General features: G+C 42.9%; 1 protein-coding gene across 1 annotated transcript in view; it reads right to left on the reverse strand.

Moving 5' to 3' along the window:
* Window positions 1–22,023, reverse strand: part of hace1 (HECT domain and ankyrin repeat containing E3 ubiquitin protein ligase 1) — a 93,114-nt gene that overhangs the window by 27,178 nt on the left and 43,913 nt on the right. The window contains exons 19-20 of the mRNA XM_047361806.1: window positions 18,981–19,177; window positions 17,835–17,966 (exon numbers count right to left, since the gene is read on the reverse strand). Coding sequence (XP_047217762.1) covers window positions 17,835–17,966; window positions 18,981–19,177 — 329 coding nt within the window. The remainder of the gene's footprint in view (window positions 1–17,834; window positions 17,967–18,980; window positions 19,178–22,023) is intronic.

Raw genomic sequence — 22,023 nt, forward strand, 5'->3', positions numbered from 1 at the left:
GTCGTAAACTCACTCACACTCCCCATACATACTCTATACTCCCGGGTCCAGGTGCCGATACCCCATAGGGACAACCGGACCCAGGAGGTGGTCCCCTTCCCTCCGGGGTTGGAGACAGGCAGACCGCCCCAGCACCTGAACCTGGTCTGGGCTAGCCCGGGCTCGTGCCTGAACCTGAGCGAGCCTGGCCTGGACCCCGACACCCGCCCCGACCCGAGTCCCCTACCACCCATCCTTATCCAGGGATGGGGCCATGTACAAAAGAGGGGCCTACATGGTCCAAACAAGACCGCCAACCAGAACCGCCACAGAATAAAATAGTCCCAACCCTGTGAGTTCCAATTCCAACCCCATGAGCCCTCCACCCCAATGAACCCTACATGAATCTCCCCACTGGGCCACCCCCAACCAGGACACAGATATCGAACACCTTCCCCCGAATCCAAACGCCATGAATCACCCCCCCCCCCCCCCCCCCCCCACAGCACATGGGCACACTCCCACAGGAGAGCTTCATCCCCGAAAGGCCGACGAAGCAAAACCCACACAGCGATAGCTCCACACAGCCTCGCTCCAAGCAACTCCGCCGCATCCCACCCCCCCCACACAGCGCGCCGCAACAGCAAGGCAAGGGCCCCACACAATGCTGTCCCAGCCCCCCCGCAGGCACAACAGGGCAGACATCGTCGAGCACTGAGCTCACAACAGAGCCCCCGACACCACACCAAGACGGGACAAACTCACACGGCAAGAGGTCCCCGGCCCTCAGCAAGCACTCGAGGCCGGCGTCGCACACCCCACCCCTGCAACCACACAGACACCACATCACGGCCACTGAAACATTAGAAACATTCTCCAGCTCAGCACTACCATCGCTGTTCAGCCGATCCAGATGCCGGTGACCCCACATCCAAGAAGAGGACACAACCCCCTCACCCTACACGCTGCAATCCCCCACGCCATCCCCGAGCCCGCCAACCTATCCCCCCCCCACCCCCCCCCCACCCCCACCCCAGACACAAAAGTCAGCAGAGTAGCACACCGCCAAGCCCACCCAACCATTCAGCCACCGTCGGCAGCCCCAGTCCATCAGTTCGTGAAAGGAAAACATACACCAGCCGGGTAACCGGGCCGGGCAGGCCAACTGCTCCAAGCCATGCACATCTCTTCAGCCGCCCCAGTGCGGGCACAAGACATGCTCCGCCGCCCCACCAACCTGACCGCCAACCATAGCCCTGCACCCGGCCAGGGGCAAGAACCAAAGAAGGAAGCATTGGAGGAAGGCCACCACAGTATGCCAAGGACCGGGCACCCCGCCAACCCCACACCCAAACCCCGGAGGAGCCCCCAGATGCCGGACACCCACCCTCCCGCACGGCACACCCCATCGCACCAAGCATGCCGGCCAGCCAATTCATCAAAGCAAAGCCACATCTCAATCAACACTGCACACCGCCTGGCCAAGACCCCGTAGCCCAACGCCTCCCCAACCGACGGACCGGGCACCAAAGCCAGACACTGAGATCCAAGGCAATCCAAACGATCCCGAGAGGGCTGAAGAGCCACCCCCAGTACCAGACAACCCCCAAGACCCAAACCTCAACCCCAGCCCAGATCCCGACCAGAAGGCCCGCTCCCAGTGGTGTGCACAGACAATATGGGGGGCAGGTGCTCAAGTGGAAAAAGGGCATCTTGTGCGGCACATCAAGCTGTCGGTTGCCTTTGTAGTGTGAGATTTATTACAGGCGTAGCATGAACATAATTTATATGTATTACTAAGCATTCACAAAAAAACTGTCCTGTGGGATGTAGGGAAATGACCACCCAGGGGAAAAAAAAACTCAAAACAAGTATGCATTTTACAAAATTCTTAAGATTAATAAGGCAACAAAATTATCATAGATTGATTTAAAGTTAGATTACTGATTCACAAGCAGCATTTAACCTGAGCTTCCTGAGTCAAATTTGAAACTTATGTTATTTTTCTTTTTACACAGTGAGCACAACGTGTTTGTTTTTACTATATCATTCAGTACTTTTATCACAAATGTCTTCTGCACCAAATAACCTTATGTAGTAGCAAAGCAGGTTACACTGCCAAATTTAGATAAAACGTTGGCAAGTGAAGTTTTAACTTTTTCATCTGAAGTTTAGGAAGCAAGTACAGGTCCTTCTCAAAATATTAGCATATTGTGATAAAGTTCATTATTTTCCATAATGTCATGATGAAAATTTAACATTCATATATTTTAGATTCATTGCACACTAACTGAAATATTTCAGGTCTTTTATTGTCTTAATATGGATGATTTTGGCATATAGCTCATGAAAACCCAAAATTCCTATCTCACAAAATTAGCATATTTCATCCGACCAATAAAAGAAAAGTGTTTTTAATACAAAAAACATCAACCTTCAAATAATCATGTACAGTTATGCACTCAATACTTGGTCGGGAATCCTTTGGCAGAAATGACTGCTTCAATGCGGCGTGGCATGGAGGCAATCAGCCTGTGGCACTGCTGAGGTCTTATGGAGGCCCAGGATGCTTCGATAGCGGCCTTTAGCTCATCCAGAGTGTTGGGTCTTGAGTCTCTCAACGTTCTCTTCACAATATCCCACAGATTCTCTATGGGGTTCAGGTCAGGAGAGTTGGCAGGCCAATTGAGCACAGTGATACCATGGTCAGTAAACCATTTACCAGTGGTTTTGGTACTGTGAGCAGGTGCCAGGTCGTGCTGAAAAATGAAATCTTCATCTCCATAAAGCTTTTCAGCAAATGGAAGCATGAAGTGCTCCAAAATCTCCTGATAGCTAGCTGCATTGACCCTGCCCTTGATAAAACACAGTGGACCAACACCAGCAGCTGACACGGCACCCCAGACCATCACTGACTGTGGGTACTTGACACTGGACTTCTGGCATTTTGGCATTTCCTTCTCCCCAGTCTTCCTCCAGACTCTGGCACCTTGATTTCCGAATGACATGCAGAATTTGCTTTCATCTGAAAAAAGTACTTTGGACCACTGAGCAACAGTCCAGTGCTGCTTCTCTGTAGCCCAGGTCAGGCGCTTCTGCTACTGTTTCTGGTTCAAAAGTGGCTTGACCTGGGGAATGCGGAACCTGTAGCCCATTTCCTGCACACGCTTGTGCACGGTGGCTCTGGATGTTTCTACTCCAGACTCAGTCCACTGCTTCCGCAGGTCCCCCAAGGTCTGGAATCGGCCCTTCTCCACAATCTTCCTCAGGGTCCGGTCACCTCTTCTCGTTGTGCAGCGTTTTCTGCCACACTTTTTCCTTCCCACAGACTTCCCACTGAGGTGCCTTGATACAGCACTCTGGGAACAGCCTATTCGGTCAGAAATTTCTTTCTGTGTCTTACCCTCTTGCTTGAGGGTGTCAATAGTGGCCTTCTGGACAGCAGTCAGGTCGGCAGTCTTACCCATGATTGGGGTTTTGAGTGATGAACCAGGCTGGGAGTTTTAAAGGCCTCAGCAATCTTTTGCAGGTGTTTAGAGTTAACTCGTTGATTCAGATGATCATGTTCATAGCTCGTTTAGAGACCCTTTTAATGATATGCTAATTTTGTGAGATAGGAATTTTGGGTTTTCATGAGCTGTATGCCAAAATCATCCGTATTAAGACAATAAAAGACCTGAAATATTTCAGTTAGTGTGCAATGAATCTAAAATATATGAATGTTAAATTTTCATCATGACATTATGGAAAATAATGAACTTTATCACAATATGCTAATATTTTGAGAAGGACCTGTATATTCGTTTTTGTTTGTTACCAGTCAGCCGGTCTGTCGGCAGGGAAGGTATTATAGGCCTTTAAATTCAGAAATTTTACCTTGGGCCCCACACTATACACTGTAAAAAAAAAAAAAAAAGATTTCAGGAGGGCCCTTTTTTGTTCGTAGGATAAAATGGCAGGTGCTCTAGCACAACCTTGTGTCTATCTGTGCACGTCCATACCCGCTCCCTCTCCCGGCCTCCGACCCCAGACGGGAAACAGCAAACAAGGGTGGGAAAAGATCCCAAGCCTACCTCCGCCCGCTCAAATGTGGTGTTGATGCGTGTTGTTGTAATGTGCATTTAAAAAGAAAAATGGGTGGAGAAGAGGGTCTGCCACGCCCCACCCACCCCACCCAGAACCCTAAATGTCTACATGCAACTTAACCCTAAGAGGTAAGTGCAGGCACCAGAGGTTAGGGTAATAAAATACCCTCCCTCTTAGTGTCATTGAGTGCACTCACATCCAAGGCCCTACATATGAATGCCATGAAAATGTTATAAATGAGTGTCTAAGTTGTACAGTAAAATTGGGGCACAGGCTGCCATGGGACTGCAAAGATGAAAATCCCTTGTGGCACCCCAATGACGCACCTGTCCCCAAGGCCCTACATGAGTGGTAGTGTGATGGAGTGGGCGGAGGGAGGTGTCCTGGGATGGGGAGGGAAGGACTGGAGGGCAAAATGCTCTCCCAGGGAGCCAGCTCCGCGGCTGACCCCAATAGGCACCCCCGTTCTTCGAGTTCCAACAAGGGACAGAGGCAAAGGCACATCCATGGGGCGAAAGGCTAACGACAGGCACCAGGCTCCGAGAACTGACCGAAAACCAGGACCAACACCCCCAGCCACCCCGTAACCATTCAAACCCTCAAACCCCGATCTCCAGCCCCGACACCCAGTCCCCCGCCCGAAGGAGCCACCGCAGCCCAACAAAAAGGGGCCAGCCGGAAGTGTGCGCAGCATCGACCAAGAGTGCGGCCCCACCACAGAAAAAAAGTGCAGACCAGCCGGCCCCGCGCCACCAGAATACACCACCCAAAGGATGGCACATGACCAACATGCCCAACCACCCCCGAACCACAGGGCAGAGCCAACAGAGCGCCCAGTCCCCGATGCCCGGCACCAGACCCCAGCCACAAGCAGGCAAGCAGGGCAACAAAACACGTCCCACACAAACACCGAGGCCGCCAACAAAAAACACCCGACCCAAAATGGCAGGTCCACCCAAATGCAAGCTCCGGACCAGCATAGGCACATGCACCCCCCACAGACAATCAAGCCGAGACCCCCTGGGGCAGCCAGGCAGCCAAGCAGACCCCGCGATGCACCACCCCGCCCACCACCATCCCCAAGGAAAAGACACCAGCCTAACAAGCTGAAGGGCGGCAAAGAAAGGCCAGAGCACAAACAGCAAAGATCCCGCACTCCACCCGAGATGCAGAAACATCCATGCCAGCCAAGCAGAAATGACAGAGCCAAGCCAAACTGCAGTTCCTCCTGAGCCAACACCACAGCAACACTACACATCCTTCCATACATCAGTAGGGGCACAGTGGAGACCACCAACCCCAAGCACACACCACCCACCAGGAACCACCCAGCAGACAAGCAAACCCCATCTCAACATAAGGCCACAGAAGTCATACATCTCTAAAGCAAGACCTTCTCCAGGCAAACCAGAACTCAATCTTGTTTTTTTCTGCTCGAAATATACACCCCTCGTTCAGATGCAACTTGTAATAAAGAGAACTGCGAGAAGATTGTCACAGAAAGCTGAAGAAGCCCTGTGAGGTTGCATCAAGGCTACAGACTGGGACACACTGTGGCAGTCACATGGAGAGGACAGCGATGCCATGACTGAATGTGTCACAGACTATATAAACAGCTGTGTGGATACCACCATCCCCACCAGAATGGCAAAATGCTTCCCCAATAACAAACCCTAGATCACCAGTGACCTGAAGGACCTGCTTAACATGAAAAAGAGCCTTCAGAGAGAGAGACAGGAAATTATTGAGGAGAAACAGAATCAACTTAAAATCAAGAATGGTTATAGCCAGGAGGTGTACAAAAAGAAGTTGGAGAGAAAGATCCAACAAAACAATATCAAAGATGTGTGGTCAAGGATGAAGATCACAGGCTTCCAGCAGAAGAACAATCAGACCGATGGATGTCTGGTTAGAGCCAATTACCTGAACACATTCTTCAATAGGTTCAGTTCAGGAACAATCGCCAAACAAACATCCCACCCGCCTTTGACCCACAGCCTTTGTCACACCTCAAATGTTTTATGTAGTCCAAGTGACAGACAATGTACTACTACTGTCTACTTTTAATGCTAGGCTTAAAACTTTTGATAAAGCTTATAGTTACAGTGGCTCAGGTTATCCTGAGCTATTTCTGTACTTATGCTACTACAGGTTTAGACTGCTGGAGGACACAAGGATTACTAGGGATGATTTATTTTAGGTGAACTATTTCCAGCCATATTATTCAGTATTTTCCATATACCTTCTATATTGTTCAATATTTTCTAAAATACTGGTATTATTTATCTCATAATAACCTTTTTTTTTTTATTATATTTCTGTTCTGCCTTATGAGTTTCAGATTTTATAGGTTGTCTATAAAGATTTTTTTTTTTACTTAGAACCATTTTGTAATTCTGTTGTGATCCATGGCATATCCATATAGTGTTTTCTGTTACTATATTTAATTATTGTGAAGTATTTGGTATATAAAACATTCAATATATTCAAAATGTTTTAAAAGCTCTATCAACATCCTTTTCTTCATCCACTTCATTCCGGTTTACTAATCCAACTTAAGCTTTGAATGTCATTGAGTTTTCGGGTTTATGTTTTTTCCTGTTGTATATAAAGGTTCTCCCTTATCTTTCTACAGATGCAGTCATGGGTCACAAAAACAGGAAAATTATCAGTTCAATCAGTTATCAGCAGCTCACTTCTTAAACTTCATTTCAGGTGATTAGTGAATATACTGTTGATAAGTGTGGCTGAGTGATTTATTATTCTGCTGCAATTAGAAATTGGTGGATAACAGCTCAAACTATACATACAAGAAAAAGACAGAAAAAAAAAAAAGAAACAATAATAATAATAATGAAACACATTATAAAACCCTCCCCCCACCCAAAACCCAGAGCTCACTTTATCTCCAAAAAATAAATGACATTTACGTGTTACAGTTTTTAACAAAACCTAAGAAGGGCAACCACATGCTATCAGAGTCCTCAAGTTTACCCTTTGCTATACGAGTCAATTTCTCCAGTGCCGGGTTGTTAAACATTAGTGTGATCCATTGGTTTATCTTTGCTCTTTCAAGCTTAGCCTGTAAAATGCAAAAGCTTCCTTCTCATTATAGGTTTTTTAAAACCATCAGCGGAGATGTGTAGTAGGCAGTTTACACTCCATTGGCATATTATATTCGATCAAACAAGAAATAAACATAATAACTTCGTTCCAAAAAATCTTAAGCTCTGTACATTGCCACATACAATGAAGGAGAGTGCCCTTATCTATTCTACATTTAACACTGATATCAGGAATATTTGAATTGAAATGGGGAAGTTTTACAGGAGCGATATAGATTCTAAATAACTATTTGTATTATAGCAATCTAAGCCTTGTATTAATTGTTGGCGTTTGCACCAATAGGCAGGAGTTATTCCAATCATCTTCAGAAATTTCTGTTTGCAGATCAACCTCCCATGCGTGTAAATATGAAAGGCTATTTTCTTTTGAGGCTAGAAGTTAGATTTTGTAAAATTTGGAAAGTAGACCTCTACTCTGATGATGGTGAACAGCTATATTCTCTATAGGAGAGAGTGGGGGTTCAGCAGTAGATTTTAACAAAGTAGTGATAAAACTTCTAATCTGTAGATACTTAAAAAAATGTTTTTTGGGTAGACCGAATTTGTTCATTAATTTTTTAGACATCAAAACTCCTTTACTAAACAGATCCACAATTTTGTTCAAACCTTTATTCATCCAACTTCTAAACCACATGTCTGCTCTTCAAGGTTTGAATCTGCTATTCCCCCAAATAGGTGACAAGTATGAGATCTCAGATACCTTACTTATAGCAATATGTTAGTGGCGCCAAATTGAGATAGTATTTTTGAGAAAGGGATTTTTTGGTGTTTTTTAACAGTTGTTTTTTTGCAGAGTAAATATAGGATGTCAAGGGTAGCATTATTGTATTGTGTTGTGTGTATTGTTCTCAATATGTATCCAACCAGGCACATCTCAATAAAGGCGCTTTTCTTGTTATTCAGACCACAATAAATTGTAGCAGTATAGAGTTGAGCTGTCCAATAATACAACTTGATATTAGGCACGGCAAGCCCACCACAGTCATATGGCAAATACAAAAAGGGAGGGACGCAATCTGGGGCGTTTGCTGTTCTATATAAATTTGGTAAAGATATTATTTATAGTGGAAAAGAAGGAAGCTGGTATATGTAGAGGAATTGACTGAAAAAGGTATAAGAACCTTGGAAGAATAGACATTTTGATAACATTGATACGGCCCATCATTGAAATTGGCATCTCATTCCATCTTTCCAAGGATTCCAACACGTTTTGCACTAAAGAATCATAATTAGTAGAAACGTTTTTCTTTATATCTGGATTAATTTTAATTCCTAGGTATGTAAAACCTTCATACGTGCATTTAAACAGCGTTTGAATTGGATAATTATTTTTGTTCAGTAGTAATAGGGAGCTTTTCTTTTGAGTGACTTTACACCCTGAAAATTCCCCAAATTTCAATTCAATTCAAATTCAAAAATACTTTACTAATCCCAAAAGGAAATTAAATGTTGTTGTAGCTCATATTATGCAGGTTTCTTCAAAGAGCCGTTATAGATTCTGATGGATGTGGGCAGGAAGGATCTCTTGTAGCGGTCTGTCTTACAGCAGATTTGAAGAAGCCTCTGACTGACGACACTGTTGTTGAACAGTCTAATGAAGAGGTTGATAGGGTACTCCATAATGTTCTTCATTTTATGAAGAATCCTTCTAGATAAGGTCTTGATAAGTGGCCATTTGTAGTGACTTGAGCTACGGGCTCTGTATATTATAACTGAATCCATTTCAAATGTTTTTCCCCAAGGCCAAATTTTTTAAGGGTCTCAAAAAGGTAACTCGATTCTATTCTGTCAAAAGCCTTTTCGGCATCTAATGACAGGAAGGCATGGTCCAAGGCATATAGTTTTTCAAATAATACAGGTCCTTCTCAAAATATTAGCATATTGTGATAAAGTTCATTATTTTCCATAATGTAATGATGAAAATTTAACATTCATATATTTTAGATTCATTGCACACTAACTGAAATATTTCAGGTCTTTTATTGTCTTAATACGGATGATTTTGGCATACAGCTCATGAAAACCCAAAATTCCTATCTCACAAAATTAGCATATCATTAAAAGGGTCTCTAAACGAGCTATGAACCTAATCATCTGAATCAACGAGTTAACTCTAAACACCTGCAAAAGATTCCTGAGGCCTTTAAAACTCCCAGCCTGGTTCATCACTCAAAACCCCAATCATGGGTAAGACTGCCGACCTGACTGCTGTCCAGAAGGCCACTATTGACACCCTCAAGCAAGAGGGTAAGACACAGAAAGAAATTTCTGAACGAATAGGCTGTTCCCAGAGTGCTGTATCAAGGCACCTCAGTGGGAAGTTTGTGGGAAGGAAAAAGTGTGGCAGAAAACGCTGCACAACGATAAGAGGTGACCGGACCCTGAGGAAGATTGTGGAGAAGGGCCGATTCCAGACCTTGGGGGACCTGCGGAAGCAGTGGACTGAGTCTGGAGTAGAAACATCCAGAGCCACCGTGCACAGGTGTGTGCAGGAAATGGGCTACAGGTGCCGCATTCCCCAGACCTGGGCTACAGAGAAGCAGCACTGGACTGTTGCTCAGTGGTCCAAAGTACTTTTTTCGGATGAAAGCAAATTCTGCATGTCATTCGGAAATCAAGGTGCCAGAGTCTGGAGGAAGACTAGGGAGAAGGAAATGCCAAAATGCCAGAAGTCCAGTGTCAAGTACCCACAGTCAGTGATGGTCTGGGGTGCCGTGTCAGCTGCTGGTGTTGGTCCACTGTGTTTTATCAAGGGCAGGGTCAATGCAGCTAGCTATCAGGAGATTTTGGAGCACTTCATGCTTCCATCTGCTGAAAAGCTTTATGGAGATGAAGATTTTATTTTTCAGCACGACCTGGCACCTGCTCACAGTGCCAAAACCACTTGTAAATGGTTTACTGACCATGGTATCACTGTGCTCAATTGGCCTGCCAACTCTCCTGACCTGAACCCCATAGAGAATCTGTGGGATATTGTGAAGAGAACGTTGAGAGACTCAAGACCCAACACTCTGGATGAGCTAAAGGCCGCTATCGAAGCATCCTGGGCCTCCATAAGACCTCAGCAGTGCCACAGGCTGATTGCCTCCATGCCACGCCGCATTGAAGCAGTCATTTCTGCCAAAGGATTCCCGACCAAGTATTGAGTGCATAACTGTACATGATTATTTGAAGGTTGACGTTTTTTGTATTAAAAACACTTTTCTTTTATTGGTCGGATGAAATATGCTAATTTTGTGAGATAGGAATTTTGGGTTTTCATGAGCTGTATGCCAAAATCATCCGTATTAAGACAATAAAAGACCTGAAATATTTCAGTTAGTGTGCAATAAATCTAAAATATATGAATGTTAAATTTTCATCATTACATTATAGAAAATAATGAACTTTATCACAATATGCTAATTTTTTGAGAAGGACCTGTATATTCAGTAGTCGCCTGGTATTGTGAAAAGCTTGACGACCGAGAACAAATCCATTTTGGTCATTTGAAATTAACTTAGCTATGCGACTCAATCCTCAGGGCCAAAGCCCTGCATAAGATTTTGGTGTCGCATGACATTAACGATTAATGCCACTTTAAGCTCTCCAATGCTTAATTTTCCATCTAGAGCTTTTCTAGTCTCCTCTGACAAGATAGGAAATTGGAGTTGGTCCAGAAATGTATCCTGTTCGTTTGTGTTGTCTGGGTATTGAGACTTATATACATTTTCATAATATTTTTTAAAAGCGTCGTTTATACATTTTGGATCCACTAAATTCTCCCCATTCTCCAGTACTGACTTGGTTTGTTTGTATTTTTTTATGCTCCAAGCCAGACGTTTTCCTGCTTTGTCATCCTGATCATAGTAGGATTGTTTCAACCATAGTAGACTAGCTGCTATTTTAGTGGTAGTGTGTTCATTATATTCAGATTTTAAAAGAAGAAATCTCCTTTATTTATCACTATCGTCACTATAATATAGCTGGTCCTGCAATTCTTTGATTTGTTTTTCATTGTCTTTCATCTAGCTTAAATGAAGTTTAGATTTATGTTTTGTGTAACTCATCATTTCCCCCCTTATGTAAGCCTTAAAAACTTCCCATTTTATGGATACACTAGTTTGATCTGTATTAAAATTAAAAATACTCACTGAATTTCTCTTCAAGAAGTTCTACAAATTCCGCAGACTTCAACCACTTAGCTTGGAAACGAAAAGGGACTTGAGATGAGCAATAATTTGGAAAGTTTATTTATAAGGAAATTGGGGCATGGTCTGAGAGCAGTAAAGCTTCATACCAACAATTTTGGACCATAGATAGCAGACCAGGGGAGACCAGAAATAAATCCAATCTTGAGTAAGTTTTATAGGTGCTAGAAAAACACGAGTACTAAGTCTTGTTAGGATAGAGCTGTTTCCAAACCTCCACCAAATTAAGGTTCTTTCATGAATTTTCCAATCGTTTTCCTAGCCTGTTGGTGAGAAATGTCAGAGCTATTTGACCGGTCTATTGCAGGATTTAACACAGAATCAAAGTCTTTACCCATCATAAAATGGTCATTGTAAGTTGACATAGGTAAAAAAATAGATGTTGGTAGAAGGCACAATCATCCCCATTATATATAAATATACCAAATTGAACAATGTCGAAACTATTGTCCTACTAAGTATAATAAATCTTCCTGATGGGTCAAGGTATGTATCCCTCAATACAGATGGAACTGTCTTGTGAATCAGTATTATGACTACTTGGCATGAGTTGAAAAACTAGAGGAAACCACCAACCAGGCCACCTAGATCCGATTTTATTTACATCCTTATCTATCAAGTGTGTCTCTTGTAGGAAACACACTGTAGTTTTCATCTGTTTAATTCTTCCAGCACTTGTTTAAGCTTGACCATTTTGTTCAGACCCTTTATCATTCCAGCTAGTTATATTCATAACAGAACCATCAGACATTAGTTATGGCAGTGGAAATGTAAATGGATTAAACAAGAAGTTTAAGAGTGGTCTCTTCTTGTTTTAACATATGTTGTGTAAATGTTTCCAAAGTAACACACCCAAAGTGAGCCCTAAATCCCAACTCCCCACACGTTTCCCAAAACGAAATGCATAGTTTACCTCTTCCGAATAACAAACTTGGGTTATCTGGAACGTTTCCAAAAAATGAGTAACGTGTAAACCTGCAAACATATCTGTAGCCACACGTGGGGATGGTGGCAAAGGAAAAATGTTTTTGACCAAACGTTTCTTTAAAAAAAAAAGAAAAGACTGACATTAAATCTGCCTTGTCAGGCAAGTACTAGCATTGTATATGAAAACAAACACTACTCTCACTTAAGCACTCAGTTACTAGTAAGAATCATGCCAACAAGTAATTTTGGCAGCAGAAATGCAACTTACTAAACAATCAGTTGGATTATGTCCCTTATGACCAATGCTCCATGTAGAAAAAAGAAAAAAGAAGAGGAGGCAAAGACCATTTAAAAAAAAGAAAAAAGCAAACACACACACTCATAAACACTAATAAAAATTAGGAAAATTGTGTCTGAATCCTACACGTGATGTGCCACTTTGGTTTTCCACTGAGCGTTGGGAAGAAAACATATATATTTAAGATTGACATATTTCACTGCGTTGATTGTGTGGTTGAAAAAGAAAAAAATAATCACTTTAGCTTGACATCTGTGGTGTATAGTAAAATGGTCCCCATGACATAGTGTTCTCCCGCATTAAGGTGTTTTCCAGCTTTGGCATTGCTGCTAGTTAGTTAGCAGACATGGATGCATCACAGAACACACTTACTACATATTGCCTCCAGCTAAATTCAGCATTCTGTCCCGCTCAATGCAGCTCAATAAAAGTGAGCTAATTAATAAATTAAATATAAAGTCAGAGGAATATTACAAAGTCTAGTTAAGGTACTTTACCTGATGCTAACTTCAGCCAGCATGCTATGCAAACCAAGATGTGGCATTCAACATATTTGGACAGCTTCAGAGAAGCAAATACAACATCTGTTCTCATGAGTTTTTTGAGGATATTCTTTTTAAAAAAATGACAGACACTTTAGCTCTTGAATGGTGAGATTTTGTGAAGATTACTTACCACTACCTGTCTTTCTAACCAGCTCTCTCCTGCTATGTCCACTCACTGAAGCCTTGACCTGCAGTGCCATATGCCACTTCAGTCAGCACTCACCAATAGGGAGTGTTACATCGTTCCCCCTTTTTTGACTGAAATAAAATTTTGTTTGATGGAATAATAAAAGGACAGATTTTCCTCCATACATTTACTGGGGACTATTTCCAAAGTGAATTGATCAACATTAATCCAGTGTGGATCTGGGGCAGGATGATGCCTACAATTATAAAAAAAAAAACCTCTTAAACCAGGACACAAACTTTATTTGTCAACAACTGACATTTGTGGGAATCAACCAAGATAAATACTTTGGAAGCAATAATCAACAATCACCAGGATTTATGTATCAAAACCAAATCATGGAATTACTAAAGAATATACTGGAAATAAAGTACAAAGATTTTGTTTTGAGAATACTAAGCTGAGGGTCAACAATATATCCTGCGTAGAAAAAGTAGTATAGAGATGCATAAATTATCTTATCCCATCACAGCTATCCAAGTAGTGACTTCCACCACTTGGAGGGTTCCTTCCTTGTATTAAAAAAAAAAATCCCTCCAAAAAATTCAAGTGCAAAATATGATACTGTCTACACATTTTATTCCATTTATTTTACAGCAATTGCCAAACTGAGATGTTTAACTAAAAATTAGTTTAAATACAAAAAAATCTAAATTGGTTTTATAACACAGTCATCCATCCATTGTCTATGCAGGGTCATGGGTGGGGCTGCCTACCTCCAGCGGTCATGGGGCGAGAGGCGGGGTACACCCTGGACAATCATCTGTCCATCACAAGGACACACAGGACAAACAACCATGTATGTGCACACTCACACCTAAGGGTAACTTAGAGTAACCAATTACTCTAGGTAACAGTCATGTTCTAGTGCGTATAGGCTTCGCCCTTTAAGCTATCGCTAGGGGGGTTATCCCTTTACACGCAGAGCAGCACTAAAACCCACCTCCTGTGTGGGCCCCACCCCGGTCCGTATAAATTACGGTGAACCTGGGCTGTCGGCTCCCATTTTTTCTTCAGCGACAGCAATAGCACTGTACTAAGACGAAAGCAACAATGGTTAGCGCCAGCACTGTCCGTTTTTGCCAGACATGTCACACAGGTTACATCATGGGCGATGACCTGCATGCCATCTGCAAGTGCTGCCTCGGTCCTGACTTGGCTTTGTTCCTGCATTCCTCCTGCCGTTCATGAAGGCACCTTCCTCTGTAGGAGAAGCAACAGCGGATAGCCATTTTCAAGGGAAATTCTCTATATCGAACCAGTACTCACTGAAGGAGGCACTGGATATCTTTGATGCTGGGCAGGAATCAGATGATTCCGCCTCCAAAACAGCGACTTGTAGCGCCTCAGCTCCCCTCCTCCGGACGGAGGACACAGGCAGGTGCATCACCAGTCCGTGCCCAGGGCCTCCCAGTGTAGGCAACCACCCCCACCCTTTTTCGATGGACACGACTGTTAGTGCGCTGCTGGACATCATAGGCAAGATAGCTAATGCTAAAGGTGTCTCTGTTCCCGCACCTTTGGCCCAGGCTTCTCCTGACGACCTGGCGGGAAAATTTGCCACAGCTCACCCAGCCCGCCGAGATCCGGTCTGGCCCCGTTTCCCTGCGGTAACTGCTAACCTGTCAGGAGTGGCAGCTGAGCCTCTTCAGCTGAAGGCACTTGTCTCCACCTTCGCACCCATTGCGAGAGTGGAATCCTTGACTGATCAGGGGTTGGAGCCCAGTCTCTCTGCGGTTTTTGAGGTTAGGGCCCCCCCCCAGCAATCAGATCACAGCCACACTGAGAGATTGCTCCAACCAGTGTGCCGCTCAGGTCGCTGTGGTGACGAACAACACTGCCTTCCTGGCCTACTCCATTTCTAAGAAGGCTCGGGAGATGGATTTGCCACCGGACGATGTGGAAAAAATTCTGCAACTTTGCGGACACCATCCTGAACCTCTGTGCAGCGTCGGCTATGTGCTCCTCATGCATCGCCGCCTGGCAGACCTTGCTGCAGTGCCAGTGGCTCTGACATCTGCGAAGAGAGTGAGTGATTTATCTGTGCTCTCCGTCGCTCCTTCATGTCTCAGAATACGAGCTGGCAGCAGCTCAGCTGTGCTGCGTCCTAACCCTGCTTTTACCTAAAAGCATCACAATTTCGTTCAGATTGAGAGTTATAACTCTGAATGGCTTTTATCATCCTCCTTATAACTCTGAAGAGGAGGCCACATCTCATCTCCTCTATCCCTACGCACGCTTTCATGGCGCACATGGCTGTACTGCGCTGCTCCCAGCGTCTGTTCGTGCATTACAATGGTAACTGCAGGACGCCCCCTATCTCTCCAATGCCTCTCACACTTGGCGTGTGAGGCTATTTCACAGGCTACATTTCCTCGGGACTGGATCCTCCAGAGAAACTCACTGCTCATTTAACCAGAAGGATTTCATCCTCCACAGCACTGCATGGAGGGATGACAATGGAGGACATTTGCACGGCAGAATCCTGGTCAACCTTGTGCTCATTTATTCGCTTTTACCTGTGTGATATGTCAGGTTTCTCCATGACTCATTTTGTTCTCAGGGTCCTGACAGAATCATTATTATTTTGTTGCATTTTTTAATTGAGTCACCTTCTCCTATTGAGTCACGCAGGGTGTCATAATGTTTTTTTTTTTTTTTTTATCAGCGGCTGTATTTCATTAAGCCTTCGTGTGAACAGAGGTTATTCTCCTCACTGTGTTGCATAGGGCACACGGGGATTGTTAAACTGCATCATTATGCATGATCCAGCTGATGATCTGTTTCCATGTTCCTCCTGGGAATTTTTTGACCTGCTCTGCTCATCGTTACACTGTTACAGTTTGTAACATTTGTTTTCCTATTCACAGCAGCAGGTCTATCATCTCAGCCTTCCTGACCAGAAATCAGTTCTTCTCTGTTCTTATGATGCACAGGACACTTGGAGTGTATAACTGCGCATTCAGAAGGCCGAGTTTAGTTTTTATTTGCCAGCAGACGCTTCAGGTTGTGGTCTGGATGGACTCAGTAAGGCATAGACTGCTTCACCTTTAACCCACTGGCGATAGCCTATACTATAGCCTAGGGAAAAGCCTTTGCGAAATATAACATTCTTTGAGTACAGGCGCAGCCCTTAAAGCTTTGGGCCTCACTGTGTCCTAACGGCTTAAGGACAAAGCTTTCTGGGAGCTGGCTGCCCGGTTTCACCATAATTTATACGGACCGGGGTGGGGCCCGCACAGCTGGTGGGTGTGGACTAAAGGTTTCAGTGCTACGCGAAGGGATAAGCCTCCTAGCAATAGCTTAAAGGGCGAAGCCTATACGAACTAGAACATGACTGTTACCTAGAGTAATAGGTTACTGGGCTGCGTCTGTACTTATAGAATCTGGGGTTACAGTACGTAACAAACGTAACAAGTTGGATAACCTAGAGAGATCCCACAGATGCACAGAGGGAACATGCAAACTATAAATGAATGTCTTATTTTTTCTAGAAAACGTGCGGTTTCAAAAGCTGTGTAATTGTGATGTCACAATTACACTAGTACTTAGGAATACACCTCTCAGTGCGAGGCAGAGTGGCCGTGCAAAGCACAGTTTTTACGACCGTGTCGCATACCCGCAACTGACTGCTTGGAGCAGTGTGTCACATATCAAACAGTTCGATTTGAAAACTTTTTCCCACCGACCAGTTTATTATGTGTCACCACATACACGGTCGTAAAAACTGAGCTTTGCACGGACATATCCGGCGTCTGTCAAGTCAAGTGTGTGCGACCATGTTTTGCCCTTCAGACTGAAGAAAAATCCGGTCCCTACTGTTTGTGGCAAATCTGCAGATGACAGACTTGTAAGTACTTATTGTTGTGTCTTATAAGTTTCGTTTTCATGTTTTAGAAGTGATGGTTGGGGGCGAGGCCAGATACAGCTAATTTGCATAAAGGTCTTAAAATAGCTCATTCTGAAAGGAGCTCAAAAAAATGGGAAATGGAGAAGGTGAAATCTTCTTATCTGAAAATGATTTTGTGCATAAAATGTAATGAACATGTTTTAGTATAGCCCATAGACCTATCCCAGATGTTTAAAAGCAAGTAAAATAGGTCACCTCTAAAATCATATTACACATTTTTGTCATGGTCGCTTTACAGAAATTATAGATTTTTTGTCTTATATTCATGCAGAAAACTATTACAGGAGAAATTATGTTTAAGCTGGAAAACTAAAAAACATCTGCGCTTTAAATTCTAAGCTGCATCTCAGTGCTAAAAGCAGCCAGCCAAAGGGAAAATGGAAAAGCGGCTGCGAGGTGAAAATACTGTTGAGTTACCCTGAAAACATGTCACCATGAAAACATTCCAGGTTAGAATGAGTAGTGTGCTGCACAGTGATCCATTCATGGTGTGAAATTTGCCAACACGACATAAAGAAAAAAACCCTAATTGAGTTGAAGGAAAAAGGTGATACATGAGAGCAGAGAGGGGGAGGGGAGACACGTACCAATTCATATTCGTCAAATAGCTGTATGAGCGATGGGGGAATAAAGGTGTGAAATCCTTGCAAGAAGGCGTTTATCTGAGGCTGGATGGCTCGTGTCATCCTCAGTTCTGTCACCAGCTGGACGTACTCCGCCTGAGAAAAACATTCACTCACTGATCAAAGTCCTTAAGAAATAGAGATGGACAAGAGAAGGACAGAGTTCATGCATCCTCAGCAGGCTTTTCAAAGCCTTACAAGACAGTGTCACCCACAGGAGCATTGCAGAACTACATCAGGAGCTATAATCCAAAAAGATATTTTGGTTTACAGTAGCAACAGTAAAACAGATTTGAAAAGTCATGGTAATCACATTCAGCCATAGTATAATATTGTAAGGTTTTAACATCATGACCAAAATTCTCAACCCCAGTTATCAATGCCATTCTGTTAGTTAAAAGAAAATAATACATAAAGCATTTAGGTTGTGTTACTTGAGTTTATTGGTTGTGATTGATGGCCTATATAAAGTTGGTTATTACTTACTGACCATTAGACACCAGCATGGTTTTTAACTGAATTCAGATTTAGGAGAAAAAAATACCCAATGTTTCTTTCTGACAGAAAAGGAGGGAGGTATCATCCAAAATATAGTTAAATAATTTTAAAGTAGTACAAATAAAAAATAAGTTTTTATTTACATTTTGATAAAAATCAGCATGTCGAGAATTATTTACACTTCAGAAATCTATTGAAAAATCTTTGCTGACATTACAGCCCTCAAACAATTCTTATGGTTGCTGAACAGCTTTTTGCCTGTTTCCCCCAGTATTCTCATGATTTATCTTTGGTGATGAGTTCTAATTCTTTGAGGTTGAAAGGCCTTCTTGCAATCAACCTGAAATTTCACCGCTTCCACAAATTCTGTGTCAGATTCAATTTGGGACTCTGGCTGGGCCACTCCAAAACATTAATATTACCTCCAGACAGAAGAAACATGTTGGTCAAATTAAATGATTACTTTAAACCTAAACCTGCCAGGGTTATGAATAATTTTGGGCTTAACTGTAATTTCTACGGGCCCATAACATAACATACATAACAACACAGTAATGAAAACACAAGTATTGAAGGGTAGCACACTTGAAAATCTGTTTCGTAGTGACTGACCTTGTTGTCTTGAGTGACCAGGATGCTGCTCCCTCCAGGTTTGAGTGGCACTTCCTCCATTGCTCCAAACACATCTGTCTCAACAGAAAAGGTTAGCTCCAGACCCAGATCACTGATGTCATTATCCAAGATCCACTGCAGGTTTTTAGCATATTCTGGATCAATAGACGACACATCCTGGTAGTTCACTGGAATACCTGGGAACCATAGAAATACGTAAGAAAATACATAATCAGGTATAGCAAGATCACATAATATATCGCTTGAAATAGATATTTGAAATTTGTTGTCATAATAAAAAAGTCAAAGGGATGGAATTGCAATTATGTACATTAAATTTGGTCAGCAATTAAAAAAAATATTTCCATCAGCCTCGGTAGCTTCATAATGTTGGAGAAGTAAATCCTCCCAAGAATTCCAATTTAGCATTGACCAAATGTAGTGCATCTAAGTTGATAATAAACTTAAAATCAAGTTTTCTTTCTTTTAGATGACCTGAGCCAGAAAGTCCCAGAGATTCCTCACATATAGTGGAAGGACCTTGGAAGACTGTTTTCTTGTTTTTGCTTTTCTGTGACACTTAAATGTTTCAAATAAAAAAAGCAATTTAATATCTTACCATCATCACCTGAGTAAATACTAAAACAGTATTTAGATGATATAATGGAAAAAAGCAATCCAAATCAATCTGAACATGAATAACGAATTGACTACTAAACTTAACTGGTTGTTCCACCCTGGGCCCTAAAGACTGCCACCAAGAATATGTTATGAAATACTGTGGATGAATTTTGGCCTCTCTTTGCAGAATTGTCTAATTCAGCCACACTGGAGGGCTGTCAAGCATGGACAGCCTATTTAAGGTCACACTAGAACATTTCAATCAGATTTTAGTCCAGATTTTGAATAGACCACTCAGAATCCTCATTTGGTTTTTACTCCATATAGAGGTAAACCTGCTGGTGTGATATAGGTCATTGTCCTGCTGCATAACTCAAGTTTGCTTGCGCAGTCTCCTTCAGGATTTTGTGGTAGAGAGCAGAATGTATGGTTCAATTAAGACAAAAGCAGTTCCAGACCTTCACAATACTACTATCATGTCCGATGTACAGTATCATGTTCTTCTTCTGAAGCTCTGTGTTAGTTTTACACCAGATGTAAAGGAATGTACACCTTCAAAAAGTAAAATTTTATCTCATCAGTCCACAGAACATTTATTGAAAGGTTTTTGGGATCATCAAGATGTTTTCTCAATAAATGTGATCAGTCTTTGTGTTGGAATTCTCCCATGATTGCCATTTTCCCTAGTCTGTTACTGATTGTTTAATAATTAACTCTGACCTTAGCTGAAATAACTGAGGTCTGCAGTTGTTTAGATGTTGTTTTGGGTTGTTTTGTGACCTTCTGTATGAGTCATCCTTGCGCTCTTGGAGTACAGGTCCTTCTCAAAATATTAGCATATTGTGATAAAGTTAATTATTTTCCATAATGTAATGATGAAAATTTAACATTCCTATATTTTAGATTCATTGCACACTAACTGAAATATTTCAGGTCTATTATTGTCTTAATACGGATGATTTTGGCATACAGCTCATAAAAACCCAAAATTCCTATCTCACAAAATTAGCATATTTCATCCGACCAATAAAAGAAAAGTGTTTTTAATACAAAAAACGTCAACCTTCAAATAATCATGTACAGTTATGCACTCAATACTTGGTTGGGAATCCTTTTGCAGAAATGACTGCTTCAATGCGGCGTGGCATGGAGGCAATCAGCCTGTGGCACTGCTGAGGTCTTATGGAGGCCCAGGATGCTTCGATAGCGGCCTTTAGCTCATCCAGAGTGTTGGGTCTTGAGTCTCTCAACGTTCTCTTCACAATATCCCACAGATTCTCTATGGGGTTCAGGTCAGGAGAGTTGGCAGGCCAATTGAGCACAGTGATACCATGGTCAGTAAACCATTTACCAGTGGTTTTGGCACTGTGAGCAGGTGCCAGGTCGTGCTGAAAAATGAAATCTTCATCTCCATAAAGCTTTTCAGCAGATGGAAGCATGAAGTGCTCCAAAATCTCCTGATAGCTAGCTGCATTGACCCTGCCCTTGATAAAACACAGTGGACCAACACCAGCAGCTGACACGGCACCCCAGACCATCACTGACTGTGGGTACTTGACACTGGACTACTGGCATTTTGGCATTTCCTTCTCCCCAGTCTTCCTCCAGACTCTGGCACCTTGATTTCCGAATGACATGCAGAATTTGCTTTCATCCGAAAAAAGTACTTTGGACCACTGAGCAACAGTCCAGTGCTGCTTCTCTGTAGCCCAAGTCAGGCGCTTCTGCCGCTGTTTCTGGTTCAAAAGTGGCTTGACCAGGGGAATGCGGCACCTGTAGCCCATTTCCTGCACACGCCTGTGCACGGTGGCTCTGGATGTTTCTACTTCAGACTCAGTCCACTGCTTCCGCAGGTCCCCCAAGGTCTGGAATCTGCCCTTCTCCACAATCTTCCTCAGGGTCCGGTCACCTCTTCTCGTTGTGCAGCGTTTTCTGCCACACTTTTTCCTTCCCACAAACTTCCCACTGAGGTGCCTTGATACAGCACTCTGGGAACAGCCTATTCGTTCAGAAATGTCTTTCTGTGTCTTACCCTCTTGCTTGAGGGTGTCAATAGTGGCCTTCTGGACAGCAGTCAGGTCGGCAGTCTTACCCATGATTGGGGTTTTGAGTGATGAACCAGGCTGGGAGTTTTAAAGGCCTCAGGAATCTTTTGCAGGTGTTTAGAGTTAACTCGTTGATTCAGATGATTAGGTTCATAGCTCGTCTAGAGACCATTTAATGATATGCTAATTTTGTGAGATAGGAATTTTGGGTTTTCATGAGCTGTATGCCAAAATCATCCATATTAAGACAATAAAAGACCTGAAATATTTCAGTTAGTGTGCAATGAATCTAAAATATATGAATGTTAAATTTTCATCATTACATTATGGAAAACAATGAACAATATGCTAATATTTTGAGAAGGACCTGTACTTTT

Source organism: Girardinichthys multiradiatus, chromosome 3, assembly GCF_021462225.1.
Source record: "Girardinichthys multiradiatus isolate DD_20200921_A chromosome 3, DD_fGirMul_XY1, whole genome shotgun sequence".
NCBI lineage: Eukaryota > Metazoa > Chordata > Actinopteri > Cyprinodontiformes > Goodeidae > Girardinichthys > Girardinichthys multiradiatus.